The sequence below is a fragment of the Miscanthus floridulus genome, chromosome 7, assembly GCF_019320115.1.
Source record: "Miscanthus floridulus cultivar M001 chromosome 7, ASM1932011v1, whole genome shotgun sequence".
Classification (NCBI taxonomy): domain Eukaryota; kingdom Viridiplantae; phylum Streptophyta; class Magnoliopsida; order Poales; family Poaceae; genus Miscanthus; species Miscanthus floridulus.
This window is the reverse complement of record NC_089586.1, coordinates 15,448,697-15,473,140: the sequence shown is the minus strand read 5'-3', so window position 1 is coordinate 15,473,140 and position 24,444 is coordinate 15,448,697. Positions and strand designations below refer to the sequence as shown.

At 52.9% G+C, this 24,444-nt stretch overlaps 2 protein-coding genes across 2 annotated transcripts; one reads left to right on the top strand and one right to left on the bottom strand.

Annotated features, from left to right (window-relative positions):
• Positions 1 to 127: 127 nt before the first annotated feature.
• LOC136462662 (cysteine-rich receptor-like protein kinase 27) lies at positions 128 to 7,492 on the top strand. The gene is made up of 10 exons (XM_066461731.1): positions 128 to 387; positions 1,528 to 1,636; positions 1,768 to 1,905; positions 2,766 to 2,818; positions 3,645 to 3,789; positions 3,891 to 4,146; positions 5,332 to 5,548; positions 5,624 to 5,747; positions 6,327 to 6,518; positions 6,623 to 7,492. Exons 1-10 carry the CDS (start codon positions 269 to 271, stop codon positions 7,034 to 7,036), a joined length of 1,767 nt encoding a protein of 588 aa, XP_066317828.1. The 5' UTR covers positions 128 to 268; the 3' UTR covers positions 7,037 to 7,492.
• Positions 7,493 to 17,240: 9,748 nt separating this feature from the next.
• On the bottom strand, positions 17,241 to 17,953 carry LOC136465130 (uncharacterized). The gene is made up of 3 exons (XM_066463991.1): positions 17,758 to 17,953; positions 17,455 to 17,613; positions 17,241 to 17,380 (listed from the first exon to the last, which is right to left on the bottom strand). The coding sequence occupies exons 1-3, from the start codon at positions 17,951 to 17,953 to the stop codon at positions 17,241 to 17,243; spliced, it is 495 nt and encodes a 164-aa protein (XP_066320088.1).
• Positions 17,954 to 24,444: the final 6,491 nt, after the last annotated feature.

Here is a 24,444-nt window from a genome sequence, read left to right as displayed (position 1 = left end):
CTGCCCTCTTCTGTGATGGGCCGATGCAGGCCAGTGGCCAGACGGCCCATGCCGGCGTCCGCCGTAAACGTGACGTCCGCGCGCGTCACGTCCTAGTACGCGTAACGCGTTGACGAATCATGGCTTCCTCGGTCGCTCAGCCTCGACGATTCCCAATATCAGAAATCACCAACGTTCCGCTTCTCCCCGGCCCCATCGCCGGCCGCCGCACGGCTGATCAAATCGTCCCATCCCATCGTCTCCGTCACCAAATCGTGACCTGTCCAGGATGTCTGGGAAGCGGAAGATGGACCAGGTCGACAGCGGCGTCGGTGTCGGCGGCGGCGCCAACGGGCAACCGCATCACCAGCAGTTCGTGATGCTTCGCATCGCCATGCGCAAGAAGATGTAATTTTTAATTTGTAGCCTTCGGTCTTAAAAAAAAGTTTTAATTTGGGACTCTCCAGTGTTGACTTCACCGATCGCAGTTAGTCTCCAACCGAAGGGATTGGAGGAGATTGGTGGGGAATTTCCAGCGAATTGGAGACTAAGGGCGTCCCAGTGATACGATCGATTTCACTAGCTTAGCTGAAAGTGAGAGAGTGAGAAAATTATTATCTTATTTTCTTCATCCCCACCTGCAGAGCGTTGCCGTAAATCCTGCTCTCACAGTTCCTCCATCCCAGTGAAATAGCCTGCCGATTATCTCGTTGCTAGAGAGATGCTTTTTTCATTGTTTAATACTTCCACGTCGGACGAACCTGGCGACGTAGCCGGTCACTGAGGACGCCCTAAGGGCGCATCTAGCTTTAGAAATAATAAAAAATGAATACTTTAGTGCAGGGTTATTGGAGCCGTGAGAGAGTTGTTTGTAGGAGATAGTGTTAGACTAACTATTGGGAGTCGCTAGCTATTTGATCTCTCTTCTTAATAGCCAATAGAATTCTTTCGAGACTGGCTATTTGGGAACCATTGGAGACAGCCTAAACGAACGACTAGTTCTGCTCTGTTTTTCCATCTAGGCACTTTGTGGCTGTCTGGACTGCTAAACAGGGAATCAAGTTTTTTTTTCAGGAATGGAATCTAAGGTTTTTGAAGTGTGCCCGTTATCAATTTTTTTTCCACAATACTTATTTCCTAATTTCCGTGATGACCAAGGCGACAACGGAGTTTTTACACTTAGTACTACTTATGTATGTTACTGAATATAGATATATTGTACTTAGTAAGTACTACTCATGTTATTGTCTTCCCTTCTCATGAGGAGTTGCACATAAATTTTCACACTAGTTGAATTCCAGTACAAAACCCCTGTACCCCAGCATTTTTTAGTGCATGTGGCTGATTTTGTGAACCCTGTAGATGGTATGGGACTGAGGTTTTGACTATTCTTAAGGATATTTAAGTTATTGACTTCATTTTGTATTTTGAAATTAGTTGAATCACCTTCTTAAGCACCCCAAAGTTTAGGTTTGTGACTGATTTTTTCAGATAGAACATATATATGACTTACTTTTTTTTATACTGTTCTTAATCTTAAATCGGCAGATTCGAGTATATAGGAAAGCAACCGACGACATCAGCTGAGTGGTGGAATAATATGCCAGTACTGACAAAGCGGCTTGAGGAGATCTTGTATGGAAAATTTCCAAACAAGGTACCGCTATCCCCTTCCCTTTTATTTTGCGAAGATTTGTTCTACTAGAGATCAAGTACATTTCTGGGGAGCAAAAGTAAATCTTGCTGTTTCACCCTTTCGGTTGTTTGATCATGGTATTGTTTGAGCAGAATGACTACTTCAATATGATGATGGGACCAATTAAGCCACAATTACTGTTTGGTGCTATTCAGACCTTGAGCGCTCAGCAAAATCAACGAAACCCACAAGTGGAAAGGCAGACACCACCTTCATCCAGCTCAAATCTGGTATATCTTTGTGCATTTTTTTTAATATTTAATACTTTAACCTTCTTCATTTAACCTACGGGGCTAGTTGCAAGCCATGTGGTTCACTGCTTCTGTTGTTTTAATTCCCTTCTTCCCTCTTAAGAAAAACGGACACATAGCCTTGTTCACGAAAAAAAAAGGTTGAAGCCAGGTGGGCACTATGTGTGACAGCAAGAGGGCTGTGAGAGGAAGAAGACGGGGACATAACTTCCAGTTAGGATTAATATAATGGATTAGATGTTTTGCGATGGGTAATTTTTGGCTGGATAAATTTGTAGTGGCAAATAATGAAAATATTCCTGAAATTCAATAGCGGTTTGCAACCCCCCCCCCCCCCCCCCCCCCCCCTCTGTAGCATGGCTTGTTAGATTATTTTAACTTAAAGTGGCCTGTGTGTGTGTGTCATGAGATGATAGGTTTAACATATATATAATCTCTACGTACCAGTGAGTTAATGCGAATGAAACTTCTGTTGATCCATATTGGAGAGAAAAAAATACATCCCTAGTGTTTCCTTTATTAGTATGTATATACCAGTGAGCCACTTGGACCATGAGTTAGAAAAATGAAACTGAATATCATTTGTATGATTGACAAGGAGAATGAAAATGAGAGCAAAATTTCAGTTTAGATCTGTATATCAAGTGACTGTTTTAGCACCAGCTGTTTTCAGCGTATAAACTTGTTATTTTAGAAACCTTTTCTTTCACTGTCAAAGACACCGATATATGAGCCCAAGCTTATTGCTTATGCTGCTGGTACTTTTTTTTTTTACAAATCCTCAACTTACACATGTTGATAGCCGCGTACGGAGTTATCTTTCATAAATGGAAATGCAGGTTGTGCAAACATCCCAGGGACTGTACACAAAGACAGTTCATGAAGATTCCAGGTACGCATGTGTGACTTTTGGTAACTACAAATTAATTATGTGATATTTTAATGATTTTATTTGAGGCAGCCACGGTTAGGTATAGAATAATGCACAAAAGTTATATGCTTCACCCTTCAATTTTTCTATGTATGACATTGGTTAGTTCAAATTTGAGCTAGCCAACGTCATACATAAAAAAACAACAGGAGTAATTCATTAATTATGTATTTATTTTATCTGTAATCTCTAAAGTTTTCTTTTGTTGTGCTCACAGAAATCTCAAATGAACTGCAAAAATTCCTTGTTCACAATGGAAAGCTGATCTAATCCTTATCTCTGGCTTCCTCCCTCTAGAGGCTAGCACTTCATAGCTTCTGAATTGAGGAATATGATAATTAGTATTCTATTATAATGCTCAAAATCTAAACAATTTATTTTTCTTCAATATTCAATAATAAATAAGAAATTACTTCCTCAATTGTCACAAGAAAATGTCTTATATAAATAGGAAAATTGGGGTTATCCTATCAAAATTGCAGTATTATTAATTATTAATGTAGTAATATAGTAGTAAACTACTAATATTGAGTTTCCATCAATTGTTGCAATGCTAGGATGACCGTTAGATAATGGCACATCATCCCCATGCATCACAACTGGTTAGATATGAAAATGCAGTGATGCACTGATGTAGGATATCATTACCAGTCAAAAATCAATCAGCAATTGCTTTTACTTTAAACAAATGTTGTCCTTGATTGCAATTATGTTCAATTCGATAATCAAGCTAATTTTTCCTTTCTCTAAAATTGATAACACATTCTTTATTTTTAATACATGACAGATACATGGAGCTCAACATCCTAGAGCGCATAGTTAATGAAAGTGAGGAACCAAGCCCTCTAGATTTTGTACTTCTGCATAGCATCACAGAAAATTTCTCTGAGAAGAAAAAAATTGGTAGCGGCGGATGTGGAATTGTTTACAAGGTAATTTAGTTTTTTTATGCCACCAGACCTTCAAATTTCCTCACCGCATATAAGAATTTGATATAATGCTTATGTTTGTGCTCACAAGATGATTTAAACAGGGCATCCTTCGAAATGGGGTTGTCGCTGTAAAGAGGCTTCACAGTAGCCGAACAATTAAAGACAAGATGTTTCATCGGGAGGTTATCAGCTTGATCTCGGTTAAGCACTCAAATATAGTACGATTTCTTGGTTACTGTTCTTTTACAAAAGAACATGCGATACCTTTGGGAGGAACAATTATAATGGCCGATATACGAGAAAGGTTGCTCTGTTTTGAATACATAAGAAATGGCAGCCTTGACCAACATCTTTCAGGTACATTAATGTAGTGATCACTTAAAAGCCATTTAGTTTGAGAAATAGTGTGTGGTTCCTTATCTTCTCACTCATCATTTTTTATGGAATATAAAAAGTTAATCCACCGCCATCCTGTCCCGCACAATCTAAAAATTAATATAAGCATGGAGATGGAGGCATTCCACTACAATTCATGAGATGAACTTATGTTGGACTATCTCATCTTGAATGCAATGGTTTGTCAGACCAAGCATCCCAACAGGACCACATTTTTGATAGAATATATACTTATTTCCTTAAGTATATATTCTATCAAAAATGAATATATATACTTATTTCCTTAGAAGGGCGGGCCTGGTACAAGCGGCAGAGTCTTACCGCCTATGACCGGAAGGTCCCGGGTTCGAGTCGTGGTCTCCTCGCATTGCACAGGCGAGGGTAAGGCTTGCCACTAACACCCTTCCCCAGACCTCGCACAGAGCGGGAGCTCTCTGCACTGGGTACGCCCTTTTTTATATATACTTATTTCCTTAATCGCATCAGCATCCCTATTTCATCTACTACTTTTAAAAACAAATTAAATTAATAATCAACAATATGGACCATAAAACGAAAGTATCCAATATTTGTCTATAAACAATTTTGTGTTGTCCCAATTTGATATCAATGTAAAGGTTTGCTGGGCAATCCGGCCAGGTCGAATTTGGTATATTCACAAGGTTGGATACTTGGATTTGGCTGGTCCAAGTAGAACTTGGAGATTCACACATAATTTGACATGTAAACTATCTCCAAGCGTTGCAAGACCTCCCAACCTTATAAATATAATGGGCTATGGCCGATTGAGGATATCCAATTGATCAAACACATAGCAATCCAATATTTTTATATTTTCCAAATTCTAGCTTTTCCAACCTCGTTAGTTGATGTTCATCATTTGTCTTGATGGTGGTTGGCATTCTAGGTGGTCTGCCGACCCTAAAACATCCCGAGGAGAGCCTCCCCTATGGGTTCCTCCTCTAGAGGCATTCATAGGTTTCAATAGGTTCCCTTTGCAAACCATCTAAGCTAGATTTTGCAGGGATGTTCATGGTAGCACATTGGTGTGTGGTATAGATGTGCACCAACAATTAGTAATCATAAACCAAATATTGATGACAACCACCTTCTAAAACACTATGTTTTCATCTTTTATTTCTTTAGATGAATTGAGGGGACTCGAATGGCAAACACGCTACCAAATAATTATCGGAATTTGCAGGGGTCTGCATTATCTCCACAAGGATAAGGAAATCATTCACATGGATCTCAAACCAGGCAATATACTACTAGATGACCTCATGGTGCCCAAAATTACAGATTTTGGTCTATCTAGACCCGAAAGTGACTCACTAGCTACAACTACACGTCTCATATCACAGTGAGTTCCAAATTCTTTCATATGTATAAGCTCTTTATTATGTCATGTGCATCAAACTGTTGTACTATTGTGCAGAGGATATACCGCTCCAGAATACATTTCAGGAGGCAAAGCGACTAGCAAGTCAGACATATATAGTTTGGGTGTAATAATTATAGAGCTGGTGACTGGAAGTCGAACGAAGCCCAATATTACTAAAGTAAGACAAACGGTCTAATCACCTTTGTACATTTTTCATAATCATGCATGATTAGATCTTCCTATATATGTGGCTGTGAATTTCATGAGCTATTGGTAATATACATACATAACTATGGTCCTGCCAGAGCATGTCCTTCAATCATAGAGATATGCTTGCACTGGCGGAGCTACGTTAAGGCGAAACTGGGTTGCCTCGGAGTAAATCTGCATGCATACATGCAAGCAAGCTGGTTCCTGCAATTGTGCACATGCTGTACGTAGGTTGTTGGAGACTTGAGCTCATATTGTCATGTAGAGATGGACCTTTTTATAATACATGTGTAGTCACTACTGGAATTAGCCCCCCCCCCCCCCCCCCCCCCCCCCCCCCCCCCTTAATTTCTTCCCACGCTCCACCACTGTATGCTTGTGTCGCAGTTTAGGCCAACTAATGAAGTATCACCAATGAGGGATTGGGTAACCTCCTAGAGATGAGAATTGCTTTGGCTTTACTTTATTTTTTATGGTGGTGATGGTGGGGTGTGTGTGTGTGTGTGTTTATTTTTTTTAATTAGTACTTCAATTGTAAACATGGCAGGCAATTAGAAGGTGGAATCACCGGTGGATTAAATCAATGAAACAATCATCGTTGGCTTGCCAACAAGTGAAGAAGTGTCTCGAGTTGGCCCTAAGATGCATACAAGATGACCCGACAGACAGACCTGATATATCAGATATAATAGACGAGCTGAAGGAAATAGATACTACAGATGGCCAAGCCCAAATCCAGGTAAGGGCATATATATGCTCCCTAATAGAACCCAAACAACACTAGATTTGCATGCATCAATAAGCCATGGTAAACCTTGCATGTATATCTGATATGTCTCGCAGATAAGCTCTTGTTGCTTGGAAGACATCCTTGGGATTGAGCCACTGGAAATACGCATTCCCTTTGAAGACTTCAAGATATCGCACTCGATAGAGCTGACCAACGATATGGATGATTACATCGCCTTCGTCACAAAGGCAAAGCTAGAACGCTTCTGCACAGTGCCAGACAGAGGCATCGTCCCACCACGATCCAAGTGCAGTGTCACCCTAGCAATGCAAACACAGGTCAATGCGCAACCAAATGTGCACTACACTGAGGTGATCACTGTGCTGAGCACCAGAGTTGATGGAGCTCTTTCTGTTGATGCCATGGATGTAACCTCAGGAGAAATCTTCGTTGACAAGGAGGGTAAAGTGGTTGATGAGGTGAACGTGATGGTTGTTTTTGGCACGCCACAATTGGCAGAGGAATAATAATCCTGAAGAATGTCTAAGGTTTTTCCACCATTACTGCCTTGAAGTATTCCTGAGTGATCGTTACCAGGAGGCAGCAGAGTCATCTGGAGAGACGTGTATCTGAGGATGTTTCGACCGATACCTATGAGGCATTTGTCACGGTCACGGTGACAAATACCACAATTATTTTTTAAAATTTTGCCTACATACAACAAGAATTATGTTTGGCGGTAATGGAAGTTTCTGTCGAGACTGATGGACGTGCTGGAACAGGAGATTGATGGAAAGCACAAAGGTACGTAAACTGTAAAGAGCATTTTAACCCCTAGCATAGTAGAATATTCTAGTGATTAGAAACAGTTCGTATATTGTAAATGTTGTCACTATATAAACAGTGTGCTCAATCAGTCTTGTTCTCAGTTCTCTTTTCGTCACATGTGAGTGCGAAGTATAAAAAATGTCAGACAATGCATATTTGTTACTACTAACTCTCCTGTCCGGTTTTGCATATTTGTTGCGTACTAATTAACTCTCCTGTCCGTTTTCTTAGGCATCATAGAGTTTTTTTAAGTTGAGTGAATCAGCGATGGAAAAATTCATAAAAAAAAATACACATCTACGAATACCTGATGGTATTCTCCCCGTATTTTGCATATTTGTTGCGTACTCCCTCCATCCCAAATTGTAAGTCATTCCAAGAATCTTGGAGAGTCAAAGTTTCTCAAGTTTGACCAAAATTATAAAAAAAATTACAAAGATTTATGACATCAAATAGGTATACTATAAAAATATAATTAACAAAGAATCTATTGGTACTTAGTTGGTATCATAAATGTTATTATCTTATTATATAAATTTGGTCAAACTTGAGATGCTTTGACTCTCCAAGATTCTTGGAATGACTTACAATTTGGGATGGAGGGAGTACTAATTAACTCTCCTGTCCGGTTTCTTAGGCATCATAGAGTTTTTTTAAGTTGAGTGAATCAGCGATGGAAAAATTCATAAAAAAATACACATCTACGAATACCTGATGGTATTCTCCCCGTTGCAACATACGGATACTCATCCAATAAATATTAAAACAAATAACTGAACTGAAGCAAGGCATGCGCCGTGAAAATATCTTAATGAAGGATACTGTTGTCCGAATGTATCATTCTCCGAGAATTATTAATTACTAGCAAATATGTTCGGGCGTTGCAACGGGTGAAGAAAAACCTACCAGACCTTGATAGGAAATAAGGAAAAAATGTTATATATCTATTTATATGTTACCTTTTTCATAAAATTTACTGGCTATAATTTATTTTATGATAATCATGACATCTATAATAAAGTTAGTATCGTTAATAATATGGCAATGTCCTATTAGGTCCAACGAATTAAAATACTCCCATTGTCCCAAATCATAAGTTTTTCGGATTTTTTTTTTATATACATAGCTTTTACTATGCTTCTACATAAACATTATATCTAAATACATAGTAAAGGACGTACCAGTGCTGTCGGGTACCACGAAAAGAGGTCCCCTAAGCAACAATAGAAAAGATCGCTTAGAACCCGTCAAAATCAAGGCCAAGGGACAACTATTAGCTAAACACCAGACATGTCCGAGGTTTAGCTAATCTCCGCCTCGCTAGAGGCCTCGCACGGAAGGCCTCGGACGACCTACCAGTTTTCCGTCTTGCTCGAGGCCTCGCGCGAAAGGTCTCGGCCGAGGAACCAATTCTCTGTCTCGCCCGAGGCCCCGCGCGTACAGCCTCGGACGAGACGCCGATTCTCCGCCTCGCTCAAGGCCGGCTCGGCAAAACAACCCAGTCGCCTCCGCCTCGACCAACTTCTCGGACAAGACGTCACGTCCAACCGGCGCGTTCGACCGCTCCCGCGATATCAGCCGAATGACGGCTCGACACAGCGGCGTGGCCGACTGGACGCCAGTCACGTCGAAGCCACGCCGTCCAGGATAGGACAGGGGTTACCGGGCACTATGCTCGGTATTGTGCCCACGACCGGCGCCCATACTGCACTGTGCTACCTAACCCCTGCTCCAGAAACAACGCGGCGTGCGGAGTCAAGTCCAGGTTACTATAGCCTCAGAATCAGTGTACAGAATCAACTGCTCCCCCCACGCCTCAGCAGTCTGCTTCAGGGTCTCGGCAACCTCGAGATTCGCGCCTGCCGAGCCCCCTACGACGGCTCGGCCTCGGCACCAACTGGGCCTCGGCTCTTCACGCAGCCAACGCACAGCAAGCAACACGTCGCTCGCTAGGCCCTGCGTCCAGCCATCACTGGAGCTCCCACGTCGCACAAGTTCGGATGTGACCGGCACGTCGCTCCAGCGCTTCAAGGGCAGGACCACTCCATCAACCATACCGCCATAATAACAGGCTACAGGGCTCGGACATGCCGCCTCTGTTCGCACGGCGCCGCATAGCTAACACATGCATCACCCCTGTCCCCCCTTCAACTATAAAAGGGAGGGGGCTCACGGGTTCAAGAGGTAGACGAACACACACTCGACTTTCTGTAACACGCACGCTTCTCCGCCGCCTGAGATCAACATCTCAAGCAATCCATGCGGCTCCGCGCAGAGACTTGGGACTAGATCCCTCTCTCGCCCTGCTTGTAACCCCCTACTACGAGCATTTCGGTGCAAGGAATACAAGATCGATCTCTCAGACTGGACGTAGGGCACCCATTGCCCGAACCAGTATAAACCTTATGTCTCTTTGCATCACCATCCGAGATTAGGGGCACGCAGCATGTTTTTACTAGTTAGTTGAGGGCCCGCCGGTCCAAAACACCGACAGTTGGCGCACCAGGTAGGGGTTCTGTGTGTCAGCTTCATCTCCCTAACAAGTTCCGGATGGCAGATCCCGTACGACCACTGCGTCTCGGCACGGTGATCTGGTTCAGGAGCCTAGAGTTCATGTCTCTAGGATGTGAGTACGATATGGTACTTCTCACACCCCGAGCCCCACCGACCGATGACGACGTCACGCACCCACAGCCTAGGCGCAGGCGGCGCCCGGGCGGCCGCTCTCATCGCGTTCGCCAGGCACGACGCGAGCGGGGACACCTCGACACCACGCGAACTCAGGGCGACACGCCACTCTCCACCGGTATCCCACGCCCAGCTGTTGGCACAAGGTCCCTGGTTGGGGACCTGTCTAGCCTGAGCCTGGACAAGAGAAAAACGTCGGTGGCGCACGACGACGCCCCGACATCAAGCTCTGCCCCGCCACGTCCTGAGGAGTCAACTTCGGCGGAGCAAAGCCCGGCGATGGCACCATCCCCGTATCCCTTCGGGTTGAGAAATGCTGCCGCCACCTATGCTTCCGCCTACGCTTCTGCTCATGCATAGCCCTCAGGACGCCACCAACGCTTCGCCCTCAACTTTGGCACCACGACTTTGACTCACACCCGCGCGGACTCCTCAGAGGAGGATGAGGCGTGGGCCGGAGCGGACTTCTCTAGACTTTGCGACCCTGAAGCCATGCGCCGCTTCCTGGCCTCGAGCGACTACTGCTTCGGCTACTCCAACTCTGACGGCGAAGGCACTTACGATCCCACTCATGAATGCTTCCACGTCGGACTCGGGATGTCGAGCATGGGCGATGAGGACGAGGGGGCAGGCAACCGTACCCTGCTTCGCCAGGGAGCGGGCGATGCCACACCCTCACGCGTTGTCCCACCGACAGCGCGGAATGAGAGCCTTGCCCCCGGACAACTTCGACGTCCGGACCTGGAGTAGCTCCGTGAGCTTTAGGCCAAGGTCGAGCAAGATTGACTCCTTCTGCAGCAGCTCCGAGACACTCTCGAGCAGGAGCAGCAGGGTCGCGGTGATGGCGGAGGAGCCCGGCGGAGGGCCCGCGACGTCCACCACCGCATCAACGACGACAAAGGGGGTGAGCAACCCCCAATCTTTAATCGCGCTAGCCAGAACATCGCGGCCACGGCAATGCTAGTCCGAACGATGCCTGAGCCCTCTACTACGGAGGGGCGACGGGTCCGCAGCGAGCTCCGGGATCTCCTCGAGACCGCCGCGGTACAGCAAGCCGAGAGCTCCGCCTCTAGACGGCGTGGGGGTGCTTTAGAACTTCCCACGGCACCACCTCGACAGGATAGGGGGGCCTCAGTTCGTCCTAAGCCCGCTCAGGTATCAACAGCCAACAGGGTCCCCTCGGTCCGCGACCGCCTCGACAACCGATGCGAGGCGCAAGGCGACCACGATGTGGTCAGCTGACGACGGCGCCACAACAATGAGGGGCCCGCCCGGGGCTCCAATCCACACCGGGGCGGCCGCTACGATAGTGAGGAGGACCACAGTCCTTCTCCCGAGTGCCTGGCCCTCGAGTTTTTAGTAGAGCTATCCGCGTTGCTCAATTCCTGGCCCGGTTTCGACAACCGGCCAACCTCGTGAAGTACAGCGGTGAGGCCAACCCCGAACTTTGGCTGGCCGATTACTGCCTGGCTTGTCAGCTAGGCGACGCAGACGATGACCTGCTCATCATCCGCAATCTCCTGTTGTTCTTGTCAGACTCGGCGCGAGCCTGGCTTGAACATCTCCCTCCCTCGCAGATCCACGACTGGCGCGACTTGATAAGGGTCTTCGTCAGGAATTTTCAGGGCACATACATGCGCCCTGGGAACTCCTAGGACCTCAAGAGTTGTCGCTAGGCGCCGGATGAGTCTCTCTGAGACTTCATCCGGTGCTTCTCCAAGAAATGCACCGAGTTGCCAAGCGTTGGCAACTCGGAAATTATCCAGGCTTTCCTTTCTAGCACCACCTGCCGAGATCTGGTCCGAGAATTGGGCCGGAACGTACCAACCTCGGTGGCCGCACTCCTCGACATCGCCACCAACTTCGCCTCGGGCGAAGAGGCCGTTGGGGCCATCTTCCTCGACGACGACGCCAAGGGGAAGCGGAGGGACGAGACCCCCGGGGCCTCGACTCCCCACCTCCCCAATAAAAAGAAGAAGGGTCGCCAGGGGAAGCAGGAAGTCCTTGAGGCTGGCCTAGTCGTGGCCGCAGAGCGCAAAAACCCCCGAGGCCCCAGAGACCCCGGGCTCTTCAACGACATGCTCAAGAAACCCTGCCCTTACCATCAGGGCCCGGTGAAGCATGCCCTCGAAGAATGCACCATGCTGCGGCATTACTATGCTAAGCTCGAGCTCCCCAACGATGATGCCAAGAGGAGGGACGCCGGCGACAAGGACGATGATAAGGACGACGGATTCCCCGAGGTGCACAATGCCTTCATGGTCTTCGACGGGCCTTCGGCGTGCCTCACGGCATGACAGCGGAAGAGGGAACGCCGGGAGGTCTTCTCGGTGAAGGTGGCCGCTCCCCGGTACCTCAACTGGTCTCAGGAGGCAATCACCTTTGACCGGGACGACCATCCTGATTACGTCCCGAACCTCGGGCAGTACCCACTTGTCGTCGACCCCATCATCGGCAATACCCGGCTCACTAAGGTATTGGTGGACGGAGGCAGCGGCCTCAACATCCTTTACGCCAACACCCTGGAGCTCCTAGAGCTCGACCAGTCGCAGCTCCGGGATGGTGCCGCGCCTTTCCACAGCATTGTGCCGGGGAAACGCACGTGGCCCCTCGGGCGCATCGACCTGCCCGTTTGCTTCGGTACTCCCTCCAACTACCGCAAGGAGGTCCTCACTTTCGAGGTGGTTGGGTTCAAGGGAACCTACCACGCCATCCTAGGGCAGCCATGCTACGCCAAGTTCATGGCGGTCCCCAACTACACGTACCTCAAGCTCAAGATGCTGGGCCCCAACGGCGTCATCACTATCGAGTCCATGTACGAGCATGCATACGACTGTGACATCGAGTGCATCGAGTACGCCGAGGCTATCGCAGAAGCTGAGACCCTCATCGTCAACCTCGACCAACTAGGTAGCGAGGTGCCCGACTCCAAGCGTCACGCCAGAACTTTCGAGCCCGCGGAGACCATCAAACTCGTCCCGGTCAACCCCACCTGCCCCGACGACCGGGCGCTGAGGATCAATGCCACCCTCGACATCAAATAGGAAGCCATGCTCGTCGACTTTCTCCGCGCGAATGCCGACATGTTCGCATGGAGTCTCTCGGACATGCCGGGCATACCAAGGGAGGTCGCCGAGCACGCCTTAGACATCCGGGCCGGCTCCAGGCCGGTGAAGCAGCACCTGCACCGATTCGACGAGGAAAAGCGCAGGGCCATCGGTGAAGAGGTGCAGAAGCTTTTGGCAGCCGGATTCATCAAGGAAGTGTCCCATCCGGAGTGGTTAGCTAACCCTGTGTTAGTCAAAAAGAAAAATGGGAAGTGGAGGATGTGTGTAGACTACACCGGTTTGAATAAAGCCTGTCCGAAAGTCCCTATCCCATTACCTCGGATCAACCAAATCGTTGACTCCACTGCGGGATGCAAAACCCTGTCTTTCCTTGATGCGTATTCCGGTTACCATCAAATCAAGATGAAAGAGTCCGACCAGCTCACGACTTCTTTTATCACACCATTCGGCATGTACTGCTATGTGACTATGCCATTCGGCCTCAGAAATGCAGGGGCCACATACCAGCGGTGCATGACCCAAGTCTTTGGTGAGCACATCGGGCGAACCGTCGAGGCCTATGTGGACGACATCATGGTCAAGTCTAGGAAGGTCGGGGATCTCATCAACGACCTGGAGATAGCCTTCAAATGCCTCAGAGAGAAGGGCATCAAGCTCAACCCCGAGAAGTGTGTGTTCGGGGTTCCCCGAAGCATGCTCTTGGGATTCATAGTCTCGGAATGCGGCATCGAGGCCAACCCGGAGAAGGCCTCGGCCGTGACCAACATGGGACCGATCCGAGACCTTAAGGGAGTACAGAGGGTTATGGGATGCCTTGCGGCTCTGAGCCGCTTCATCTCACGCCTTGGCGAAAAAGGCTTGCCTCTGTACCGCCTCTTAAGGAAATCGGAACGCTTTTCGTGGACTCCCGAGGCCGAAGAAGCCCTCGCCAAACTCAAGGCATTGCTCACTAATCCTCCTGTCCTGGTACCGCCAGCCAAGGGTGAGGCTCTCTTACTTTACGTCACCGCAACGACCCAAGTGGTCAGCGTAGCCGTAGTAGTCGAGAGGCAGGAAGAGGGGCATGCTCTACCCGTCCAACTACCTGTTTCTTCGTCAGTGAAGTGCTCTCCGAGACCAAAACACGCTACCCCCATATCCAGAAACTGATCTACGCCGTGATCTTGGCTCGACGCAAGCTGCGTCACTACTTCGAGTCCCACCAGGTGACCGTGGTGTCATCTTTCCCCCTGGGGGAGATAATCCATAACCGGGAGGCCTCGGGTAGGATAGCCAAGTGGGCTATCAAACTCATGGGGGAGGCTCTGTCCTTTGCGCCTCGGAAAGTGATCAAATCTCAGGTCTTGGTCGATTTCATGGCAGAATGGACCGACACCCAACTACCACCTACCCCAGTCCAGGCGGAATGCTGGACCATGTACTTCGATGGGTCCCTGATGAAGACCGGGGCGGGCGCATGTCTGCTCTTCATCTTGCCCCTTGGAGTACACATGTGCTACATGATTCGGCTCCACTTCGCCGCCTCCAACAACATAGCCGAATACGAAGCCCTCGTCAACGGCTTGCAGATCGCCGTTGAACTCGGAGTACGACGCCTCGACGTGCGGGGCGACTCGCAGCCCGTCGTCGATTAGGTGATGAAGGAGTCGAACTGCCATGACCCCAAGATGGAGGCGTACTGCAAGCTGGTACGTCGCCTTGAAGACAAGTTTGACGGTCTCGAACTCAACCACATTGCGTGTAAATTCAACGAGGCCGCGGACGAACTTGCAAAGATGGCGTCGGTGCGGGCCCCGGTCCCCCCGAACGTTTTACCAGAGACCTCTGCAAGCCTTCCATCGACCACGCCTCGACGGCGAGAGAGGGCCCATCGGTCGAGCCCACCGCAGGGCTCGAGGCCCCCTCCATCGCTGAGACCCCTTCGGGCGGGCCCGAGGTGATGGAAGTCAACACGGAACCTCCCGAGGCCGATCAGGGCATGGACTGGCGGGTCCAGCTCCTTGATTACCTCATTCGAGGAGAGCTTCCCATAGACAGAACCGAAGCCCAACGGCTTGCGCGACGAGCCAAAGCTTATGTCCTCAGCGACGGCGAGTTGTACCGGCGAAGCCCATCTGGCGTCCTCCAACGATGCATCACTACCGAGGCAGGTCGAGCCCTACTTTGGGACTTGCACGCGGGAGCTTGCGGGCACCATGCGGCGCCTCGAACACTCGTTGGAAATGCCTTCCGCTAAGGGTTCTACTGGCCGACGGCGGTTGCTGATGCCACCAAGCTAGTATGCTCCTGCAAGGGATGCCAATACTATGCGTGGCAAACGCACCTCCCGGCCCAAGCCCTCCAAACCATCCCCGTTACATGGCCCTTCACCGTGTGGGGGCTGGACATGGTTGGGCCTCTACAGAAAGCCCCCCGGGGCTACACCCATCTGTTGGTAGCAATCAATAAGTTCTCCAAGTGGATCGAGGCTCGTCCGATGAATCGAATCAAGTTTGAGCAAGCGGTGCTGTTCTTCACTGATATCATCCACAGGTTCAGGGTTCTGAACACCATCATCACTGACAACGGGATGCAATTCACCGGCCGCAAGTTCTTGACGTTCTACAACGACCACCACATCCGTGTGGCCTGGTCGGCCGTGGGACACCCTAGGACGAATGGCCAAGTAGAACGTGCTAATGGCATGATCCTACAGGGCCTCAAGCCGAGAATATACAACCGGTTGAAGAAGTTTGGCAAGAAATGGCTTGCCGAACTCCCGTCAGTCATCTGGAGCCTAAGGAATACCCCGAGCCGAGCCACAGGGTTTACACCGTTCTTCCTAGTCTATGGGGCCAAGGCCATCCTCCCCACTAACTTGGAGTACGGTTCCCCAAGGCTTCGGGACTACAACGAACAGAGCAACCGTACTACCCGCGAGGACGCCCTCGACCAGCTAGAGGAAGCCCGAGACATTGCGCTGCTACATTCAGCCAAATACCAGCAAGCTCTACGACGCTATCAAGCCCGCCGCATTTGAAGCCGAGACCTAAAGGTGGGTGACCTGGTGCTGAGGCTGAGGCAGAGCAACAAGGGCCGCCACAAGCTAACCCCGCCATGGGAAGGACCATACATCGTCGCCCAAGTGCTGAAGCCCGGGACCTACAAGCTAGGCAACGAGAAGGGCGAAATCATCACCAACGCTTGGAACATAGAACAGCTACGTCGCTTTTACCCTTAAATTCCCAAGCATTGTGTACATTGTTTCCCGAAATACAATTAAGAAGCGTTCTTTAATTGTTCTAATTTTTCGAGAAACCCGCCGAGCCCATCGCGGGCCTCGGCATTACGATAACACCATAAGGGAGACTCAGCTCTGCCTCTGCAGAGGTGCCCACTGTGGGGCTCGCACAGGACACAGCTCTGCCTCTGTAGAACCGAGCCTCCCTTAGGGGCTAGAAGGGGGGACTCCCCCCTAAGTCCCACGCATCATTTTTTAGTCGTTTTTCGAAAAAATTTCTACGCCAAACTCTCTATTATGCTCTGACAAGTCAATTATAAAAGACCTAAGGACCGAAAGTCTGTCTCAGGGCCAAAAGGCCGGTTGAGTCACGAGACAGCTTACGCCTCCGGGCTACGGCACTCCCTCACCACCTTTTCGCCCTAGGGATAGCTTAGGCTCCGAGGAAGTCCTTTGCAAGTGATATGCTCAAAAATAGGACAGAGGGCAGAGGCTCGAAAATACAAAGAAAAACGATTAAAGAGGCGTTGACGCACGATTACTTTAAAAGGGTATCGATGGCCACCAGCGTTATGGTAGGGTAACATAATCCCTAATCTAATTACACGGCCTCTTGGGCCCAGGTCAAGCCTTAGGGTCTCCAGCATCGGCGGACGGCGTAGAAGGGACCACCTCCTCTTCGAACAGCTTGGCCAACGCCATGCTGGGGCCCTCCGCCGCCTCCATCAGCTTCGCTACCTCCTCGTCAGCCTCCCTGTCATCATCAGGTAGGACGTAGCCATCGCTGATAGGCGTGAGGTCGATGCCGATGTAGTGCGAGGCGATAACGGCCAGGGCGCGCTTAATGCCCATGTGCAGCGCCCCTCGGAGTCGCTCGCGCACTTGGCCGCTCAACGCAATCAGACAGCTCCCGAGGGAGCTGCCCGACTAGACCCCCTTGACCTCCAGGGCCTCGCAGGCGGTACGGGCGGCGCTCTTCAGCGCATCATGCTCCCCGATCTTGGTCTCGAGCACCGCCTGCACGGCGATAGAGGCCTCGGCTGCCTGGGTGACCTCCGTCTCCGACTCTACGCCAAAATAAACGGCATGGGGTTGAGCGCAAAGGAAAACAAGCCAAATAGGGGCGCAAAGGAAAACTCACCCTTGGCCTTCTCCTCCCAGCGTCGGTCCTCGACCCGAGAGGCCTCGGCTTTCTCCTTCCAGCGCTGGGCCTCGACCCAAGATGCCTCGGCCTTCTCCTTCAGGCGTTGGACCTTGACCCGGGAGGCCTCGGTCGCCCTGGAAGCCTCTCCCTCCAGCTCTGTATCACACCAAGGAGTTAGGGGCCAAACACAAGAAAAACAAATAAAACAAGGGGAATAAGACTCACCCTCGGCCTTTCCCCTCTAGACCACAGCCTCAGTCCGGGAAGCCTCAGTCGCCTTGAGGGCCTCATCCAAGTCACCTTTTGTTAGCTGGTGCGCACCCTGCTCCGTCCCCAGCTGTCCAGCAAGGGCCTTGACAGAGGCCGTGGCTTCTCCAGCCCGGGGCCTGAAGGCATCCCAATCACCGGCCACGCAGGTCAGCTCCTCCTCCAACTCCTTGACCCGCACCGCCAAGGGGGCGACCTGCTCCTGGGCCACCGTCGCCGTAGCCTCCATATCGGTACCACGTAGGCAGAGGTCCTCCACCTCCACGCTCTGCACCGACAGAAGCTCGTTGGCACGAGCGAGTAGGTCCTTCTACCGCTGGAGCTGGTCCTAGACATCCCTCTCCCGTCGAAGGAACACTGACTTCCCAAGGAACCAGGCCTCGAGCTCCTAGATAGGCAAAACAGGGGTCATTCACTACAAGAAAACTCGGAAAAAGACGACACCACATAAGAAAAGAAGGCGCGAACTTGGGCGACCCCGGGTAGATCATCGGCCACCACAGACAGCACCGTCCGCAGTGACCGCTCCGCTAGCTGGCGGTATTGCTCGAAGGTGTCCCAACGCCCGCCCTCGGTCGCGTCCTCAAGGGCGAATAGAGGCTCCCCCTCAGGGTCGTCCCGGCTCTGCCACAGGACACGCGGGTGATCCTCCCACAGGGCTCGGGTCATACCCGCACGAGGGCCGAGCTTCCCTCGCCCGGGGTCGGAGCCGGCTGTTCCACGGTGTCGGCCACCTCGGCATCGACCACCTCCTGCGCCCGGGAAGTATCGTCGGAGGAGATCGGATGGACCTCTGCCTCCCGGGCGCTCTCCCGCAACAGCGGCAGGCCTTGGACCAGGGGCGCCACCGAGGCCTTCGCCGCCTTCATCTCCACTTCCTGGGCCGCCGGCTTCGCCGCACTCACGTCGGCCTCCGCCACCGTGGCCTCGGTGGTCCCGGCGGCTCCGACCCCCGCCGCTGCGGCCTCGGCGGTCCTGGGCACCCCGGCCTCCGTCGCCTCGGCCTCAGAGGCCCGGGGGGGGCTCGACCTCGGTGGCCTCGACAACTGAGGGCGCCTCGGCCCCATTTGACTCACGAGCCTCGGCCTCACGGGGCGGAGGCGCTCCCTCCCCCGTCTGTGTTGGGCTTACCTCGGCAGCCCCTCCTTGGGCGACCGGCTCCTTTGGGTCGGCCCTCGCCGACGCCGCGCCACATTGTATGGTGGCTTGCGCCTCCACCACCCAGTGGGCGGTGGAGCTGGGGCTCACCTTGAGCGCCTTAAGTGGCACCAAGGCGGGCACATCCGCAGGATGCTTTCGGCTGAAGACAAGATACTTACGGGGTCAGCATGCGACCGAAGAACGAATAGAATATACTGCAGCTCTGCCGAAAATATGCTTACCTTGAGCGGGGCTGCAACCGCTTCGGTAGGCCTCTGTATCCACCGGTGTCGGCCGGTCCCCGACGGACCCCATCACCCCCTCGGTCCTCTGTGGGGGCAGTTGCGTCGCCCCCGCCGCCACCTGCTCCACCTCTGCCGTCGAGCCCACCAAGCTAACGGCGCGCTTTCCCAACGCCCGCGCCTCGGGCGTGTCGGCCTCGGCCCTAGGGTGGGCGACCGCCGGTCCCGAGGCGTCTCCTCCTCCTCCTCCTGGGAGCGCCGGGCTGCTCGCCGACACCCCGGGCACCGTCTCCCCAACGTTAGGGAGATGGTCCAGGGGACCCCGCCCCATCTCGCTCTCGTCATCTCCATCCGAAGCGTCCGTCGACAGCGACGGCGATGGAGACGCCTCCAACGGGAGACCATCCTACCTCTGCTACCGGCGGCGCTTCTCCAGTCCCTCGCGCACGAGGATCTTCCTCGTACGCTTTGCCTCCTTGGCGACCTTCCGCCTCTTCTGCGCCTCGGCGTGCGCCCGGTTCACCGCCCGCCGCGCTGTGTCCTCGTGAATAGGCGGCGGGGAGGCGCGCACGTCCCTCATCCCCTGTAGGAATGGCGGACGCAAATAAAACACTAGAAAATAGTAAGGAATGAGGAGGCCTCGGGTGCTACAGCAGCGCGTGACTTACCAAAGAGAAGTACCCCCGTGATGGGCGCATCGTGATAGGGGCCAGACCACCGCTCCTCAGCTTCCCATCCACCGTCTCCCTCACCCGACGTAGAATCTCCTCGTCGGGGAGGGCGGAGGCGGACATCCGGATGCCCTCGATCGGCTCATCCGGCCTCATCTCGAACAGGTGCCGCCGCCGAGCCATCAGTGGCAGCACCCTCCGACGGTGGAAGGCCGCCACGACCACAGCCGCCGTGAGGCCACGGCCGCGCAGCCTCTCTAGTCCCTCCAGGAACGGCTGCAGCTTGGGCTGATCCTCCTTTGGGACGCCATACCTCCACTTCTCCGGACAGCTCTCCACGATCCGCCCAGTGTAGGGGGAAGCCCGTCGTCGTCGTTGCGGAGGTAGAACCAGCTAGTGTACCAGCGGCGATTGGTCGAGGCGAGCTGGGCCGGGATGTAAAGGTGCTGCCGATCCTGGCGCACTTGGAGAGTGCAGCCGCCGGCCCTCACCGCCCTCCTCGTGCCCGTCATGCCTGACGGCTTGGTGGTATGTCCCGTCCGGAAGAGGTGGAGCCACAACTCCCAATGGGGAGCAATCCCTAGGTACCCCTCGTAGACGGCGACAAAGATGGCTGCCTACGTGATGGAGTTAGGGTTGAAGTTGTGGAGCTCCACACCGTAGTAGTGCGGGAGCGCCCGCATGAACCGGTCCGCCGGCAGGCCGAGGCCGCGCTCGTGAAAGGACATGAAGCTCACAACGTAGCCGTCGTGGGGCCTCAGCTCTAGCTCGCCCGACGGAGCAATCCACTCCGGCCTATTGGGGTCGGTAACCGGGCGGAGAAGGCCATCGTCGATGAGCGACCGGAGCGTCTCCACGATGACGTCGGATTGACCCCAGGGGTCCGCCTCAATGACAACGGCGCCGGCCATGGGTGCGACGGAGAATACGACTACGACAGTGAGCCTCTCTCGCTCTCTCTACCTCGCCTCTCTCCCTCCTTCTCCCCGTCGCTCTTTGTTCTAGCAATGGCTCAAGGGCGGCAAAGGCGAATGTAGGCAAGGTAAGGAGGGGAGGGGCGACGCTCGTTGCGTATTTATGCAGGAAGGAGGTGAAACGGGCGGGTGACGAAATTGGGAAAGTTTCCCCCAGATCCGGCATAGTTAATCCAGATCCAATTTTACCGCCCACGTACCCACCTTTCCCTCATTAATTATGTGAACAGTTACGTTCCATCCGCTGACACGGCGTCGCGTCCGACCGCTACAGTGGCAGGAGCCGTTCTGCCTCCCCGAGAAAATCGCCTCAAAAGGCGCGCCTGCTGTTGTCGAACTGATGGGAGGAGGGTATATCCCCCACCTGATTCCTTTCAGACAAAGGAACTGGGCGCCGAGCCCGCTACGGTCTAGGGGTTCAAAGGCTGGGCCCCCGAGGGTTTCGACAGCTGCCCCAGGACAATAGAGTCAGGGACGACTACGGGCGAGCCCATATGGGGCCGAGACCCAAGCAAGCGAAACACTTGGGATGCCCTAAGTCGTGTCTGAGACCAGTAGGGAGGTCTCTGAATGGGATCCCACCGTAGGGAGGCACCGAGCCACTGGGGCCCAGCGAACGGTCCCGGCACCCACTAGAGAAACCCTCTGGTACTCTTGGAGTGCGTCTCTGGACCGCTAGCCGACCCCTATCGAACGGAGCATGGGCCTCCACTCGGACTTACCCGATAAGCTCACCAGAAGTGCCACCGCTCGCGCCCATCGAGGGTAGCCTGGCATATTCCACCCCTCCTTCCGAACGAAAATGTTGCGCGAGGGTCGTACAAAAAGCTAGGGGAACCCCTGACGGCCCTCTCGCTCTATGCAGAGGCTAAGGGGCTCTTCCTGCAACTTTGCCGAGCCCCAGCGACCCCGGCTCGCACTTGAGGGGGCTCGGCAAACAACCCCTCCTTCCGAACGAAAAGGTTGCGCGAGGGTCGTACAAAAAGCCAGGGGAACTCCTGACGGCCCTTTCGCTCCATGCAGAGGCTAAGGGGCTCTTTCTGCAAATATGCCGAGACCTCGCGACCTAGGCTCGCACCCGAGGGGGGCTCGGCAAACAAACCCTCATGCGCGAGGGGCGCACAAAAAGCCAAGGGAGCTCCTGATCGCCCTCTCGCTCCATGCAGAGGCTCGGGGGCTCTTCCTGCAACTTTGCTGAGGCCCAGCGACCCAGGCTCGCACTTGAGGGGGCTCGGCAAACAACCCCTCCGTCCGAACAAAAAGGATGCGCGAGGGTCGCACAAAAAGCTAGGGGAACTCCTGACCGCCCTCTCGCTCCGTGCGGAGGCTCGAGGGCTCTTCCTGCACCTAAGACGAAGACAAGCAACCTAAGCTCGCACTTGAAGACTCGGAAAAACGCGATAAAGGGCATCGAGCCCGTTACGGTCCAGGGGTTCGAAGGCTGGGCCCCCGAGGGTTTCGACAGCCGCCCTAGGGCAGTAGAGTTAGGGACGACTAGGGGCGAGCCTGCGCATGGCCGAGGCCCAAGCAAACAATCGCTTGGGACGCCCTAAGTCGTGTCCGAGATCGGCAGGGAGGTCTCCGAATGGGATCCCACCGTAGGGAGGCACCGAGCCACCGAGGCCCATCAAATGGCCCCGGCACCCACTAGAGAAACCCTCTGGTACTCTTGGAGTGCGTCTCCGGACCGTCAGCCGACCCCTAGCGAACGGGGCTCGGGCCTCCACTCGGACTTACCCGATAACAACTCATCGGGGGTGACACTGCTCGCGCTCACCGAGGGTAGCATGGCACCCTCCACCCCTCCTTCCGAACGAAAAGGATGCGTGAGGGCCGCACAAAAAGCCAGGGGAACCTCTGACGGTCGTCTCGCTCCGCGCAGAGGCTAGGGGGCTCTTCCTGCAACCTTGCCGAGGCTCAGCGACCCGAACTCGCACTCATGGGCCCGACAAACGCAATAAAACCCCTCTCACAACGCAAGAAAAGCCCCTGGAGGAATAAATCCACTCCTCCAGGGCCTCGGGGCTACACCCGGCGGGTGCGCTTGCGCGCACCCACCGAGGCCTCGAGTACGAAAGACCATCCCGCCAGAAGCTGCTGCAAGCCGAGCCTCGTCAAAACCTCAAAGAGAGCGCTCACACTCTCCCTGAGGCTCGGGGGCTACTGTCGGGTACCACGAAAAGGGGTCCCCTAAGAAACAATAGAAAAGATCGCTTAGAACCCGTCAAAATCAAAGCCAAGGGACAACTATTAGCTAAATACTAGACATGTCCGAGGTTTAGCTAATCTCCACCTCGCTAGAGGCCTCGCACGGAAGGCCTCGGATGGCCTACCAGTTTTCCGTCTCGCTCGAGGCCTCGCGCGAAAGGTCTCGGCCGAGGAACAAATTCTCCGTCTCGCCCAAGGCCCCGCGCGTACAGCCTCGAACGAGACGTCGATTCTCCGCCTCGCTCAAGGCCGGCTCGGCAAAACAACCCCGTCGCCTCCGCCTCGACCAACTTCTCAGACAAGACGTCACGTCCGACCGGCGCGTTCGACCGCTCCCGCGATATCAGCCGAACGACGGCTCGACACTGCGGCGTGGCCAACTGGACGCCAGTCACGTCGAAGCCACGCCGTCCAGGACAGGACAGGGGTTACCAGGCACTGTGCTCGGTACTGTGCCTACGACCGGCGCCCATACTGCACTGTGCTACCTAACCCCTGCTCCAGAAACAACGCGGCGTGCGGAGTCAAGTCTAGGTTACTATAGCCTCGGAATCAGTGTACAGAACCAACTGCTCCCCCACGCCTCGGCAGTCTACTTTAGGGTCTCGGCAACCTCGGGATTCGCGCCTGCCGAGCCCCCTACGACGGCTCGGCCTCGGCACCAACTGGGCCTCGACTCTTCATGCAGCCAACGCACAGCAAGCAGCACGTCGCTCGCCAGGCCCTGCGTCCAGCCATCACTGGAGCTCCCACGTTGCACAAGTTCGGATGTGACCGGCGCGTCGCTCCAGCGCTTCAAGGGCAGGACCACTCCATCAACCATACCGCCATAATAACAGGCTACAGGGCTCGGACATGCCGCCTCTGTTCGTACGGCGCCGCATAGCTAACACATGTATCACCCCTATCCCCCCTTCAACTATAAAAGGGAGGGGGGCTCACGGGTTCAAGAGGTAGACGAACACACACTCGACTTTCTGTAACACGCACGCTTCTCCGCCGTCTGAGATCAACATCTCAAGCAATCCACGCCGCTCCGCGCAGAGACCTGGGACTAGCTCCCTCTCTCGCCCTGCTTGTAACCCCCTACTACGAGCATTTCGGTGCAAGGAATACAAGATCGATCTCTCAGACTGGACGTAGGGCACCCATTGCCCGAACCAGTGTAAACCTTGTGTCTCTTTACATCACCATCCGGGATTAGGGGCACGCAGCACGTTTTTACTAGTTGGTTGAGGGCCCGCCGGTCCAAAACACCGACAAGTGCAGAGAGCTCCCACTCTATGTGGGGTCTGGGGAAGGGTGTCAGTGGCAAGCCTTACCTTCGCCTGTGCAATGCGAGGAAACCGCGACTCGAACCCGGGACCTTTCGGTCACAGGCGGTAAGACTCTATCGCTTGCAGCTATTGAAAAGCCAGAACGATTTACAATTTAGAATAGAGAGGGTTGAACCTTGATTTTTTCGATTGTAACTCGTAATATATC

What these genes read in the sequence shown, in the direction of transcription:
- LOC136462662 (XM_066461731.1), top strand. Translation starts at nt 269, where the DNA reads ATGTCTGGGAAGCGGAAGATGGACCAGGTCGACAGCGGCGTCGGTGTC. An exon ending in ATGGAAAATTTCCAAACAAG is followed by an intron (nt 1,637 to 1,767) that starts GTACCGCTATCC and finishes TTGTTTGAGCAG; the next exon opens with AATGACTACTTCAATATGAT. An exon ending in ACAGTTCATGAAGATTCCAG is followed by an intron (nt 2,819 to 3,644) that starts GTACGCATGTGT and finishes AATACATGACAG; the next exon opens with ATACATGGAGCTCAACATCC.
- LOC136465130 (XM_066463991.1), bottom strand. Translation starts at nt 17,953, where the DNA reads ATGGAGGCTACGGCGACGGTGGCCCAGGAGCAGGTCGCCCCCTTGGCG. An exon ending in TGCGCACCAGCTAACAAAAG is followed by an intron (nt 17,614 to 17,757) that starts GTGACTTGGATG and finishes GGTGTGATACAG; the next exon opens with AGCTGGAGGGAGAGGCTTCC. An exon ending in CTGGGAGGAGAAGGCCAAGG is followed by an intron (nt 17,381 to 17,454) that starts GTGAGTTTTCCT and finishes ATTTTGGCGTAG; the next exon opens with AGTCGGAGACGGAGGTCACC.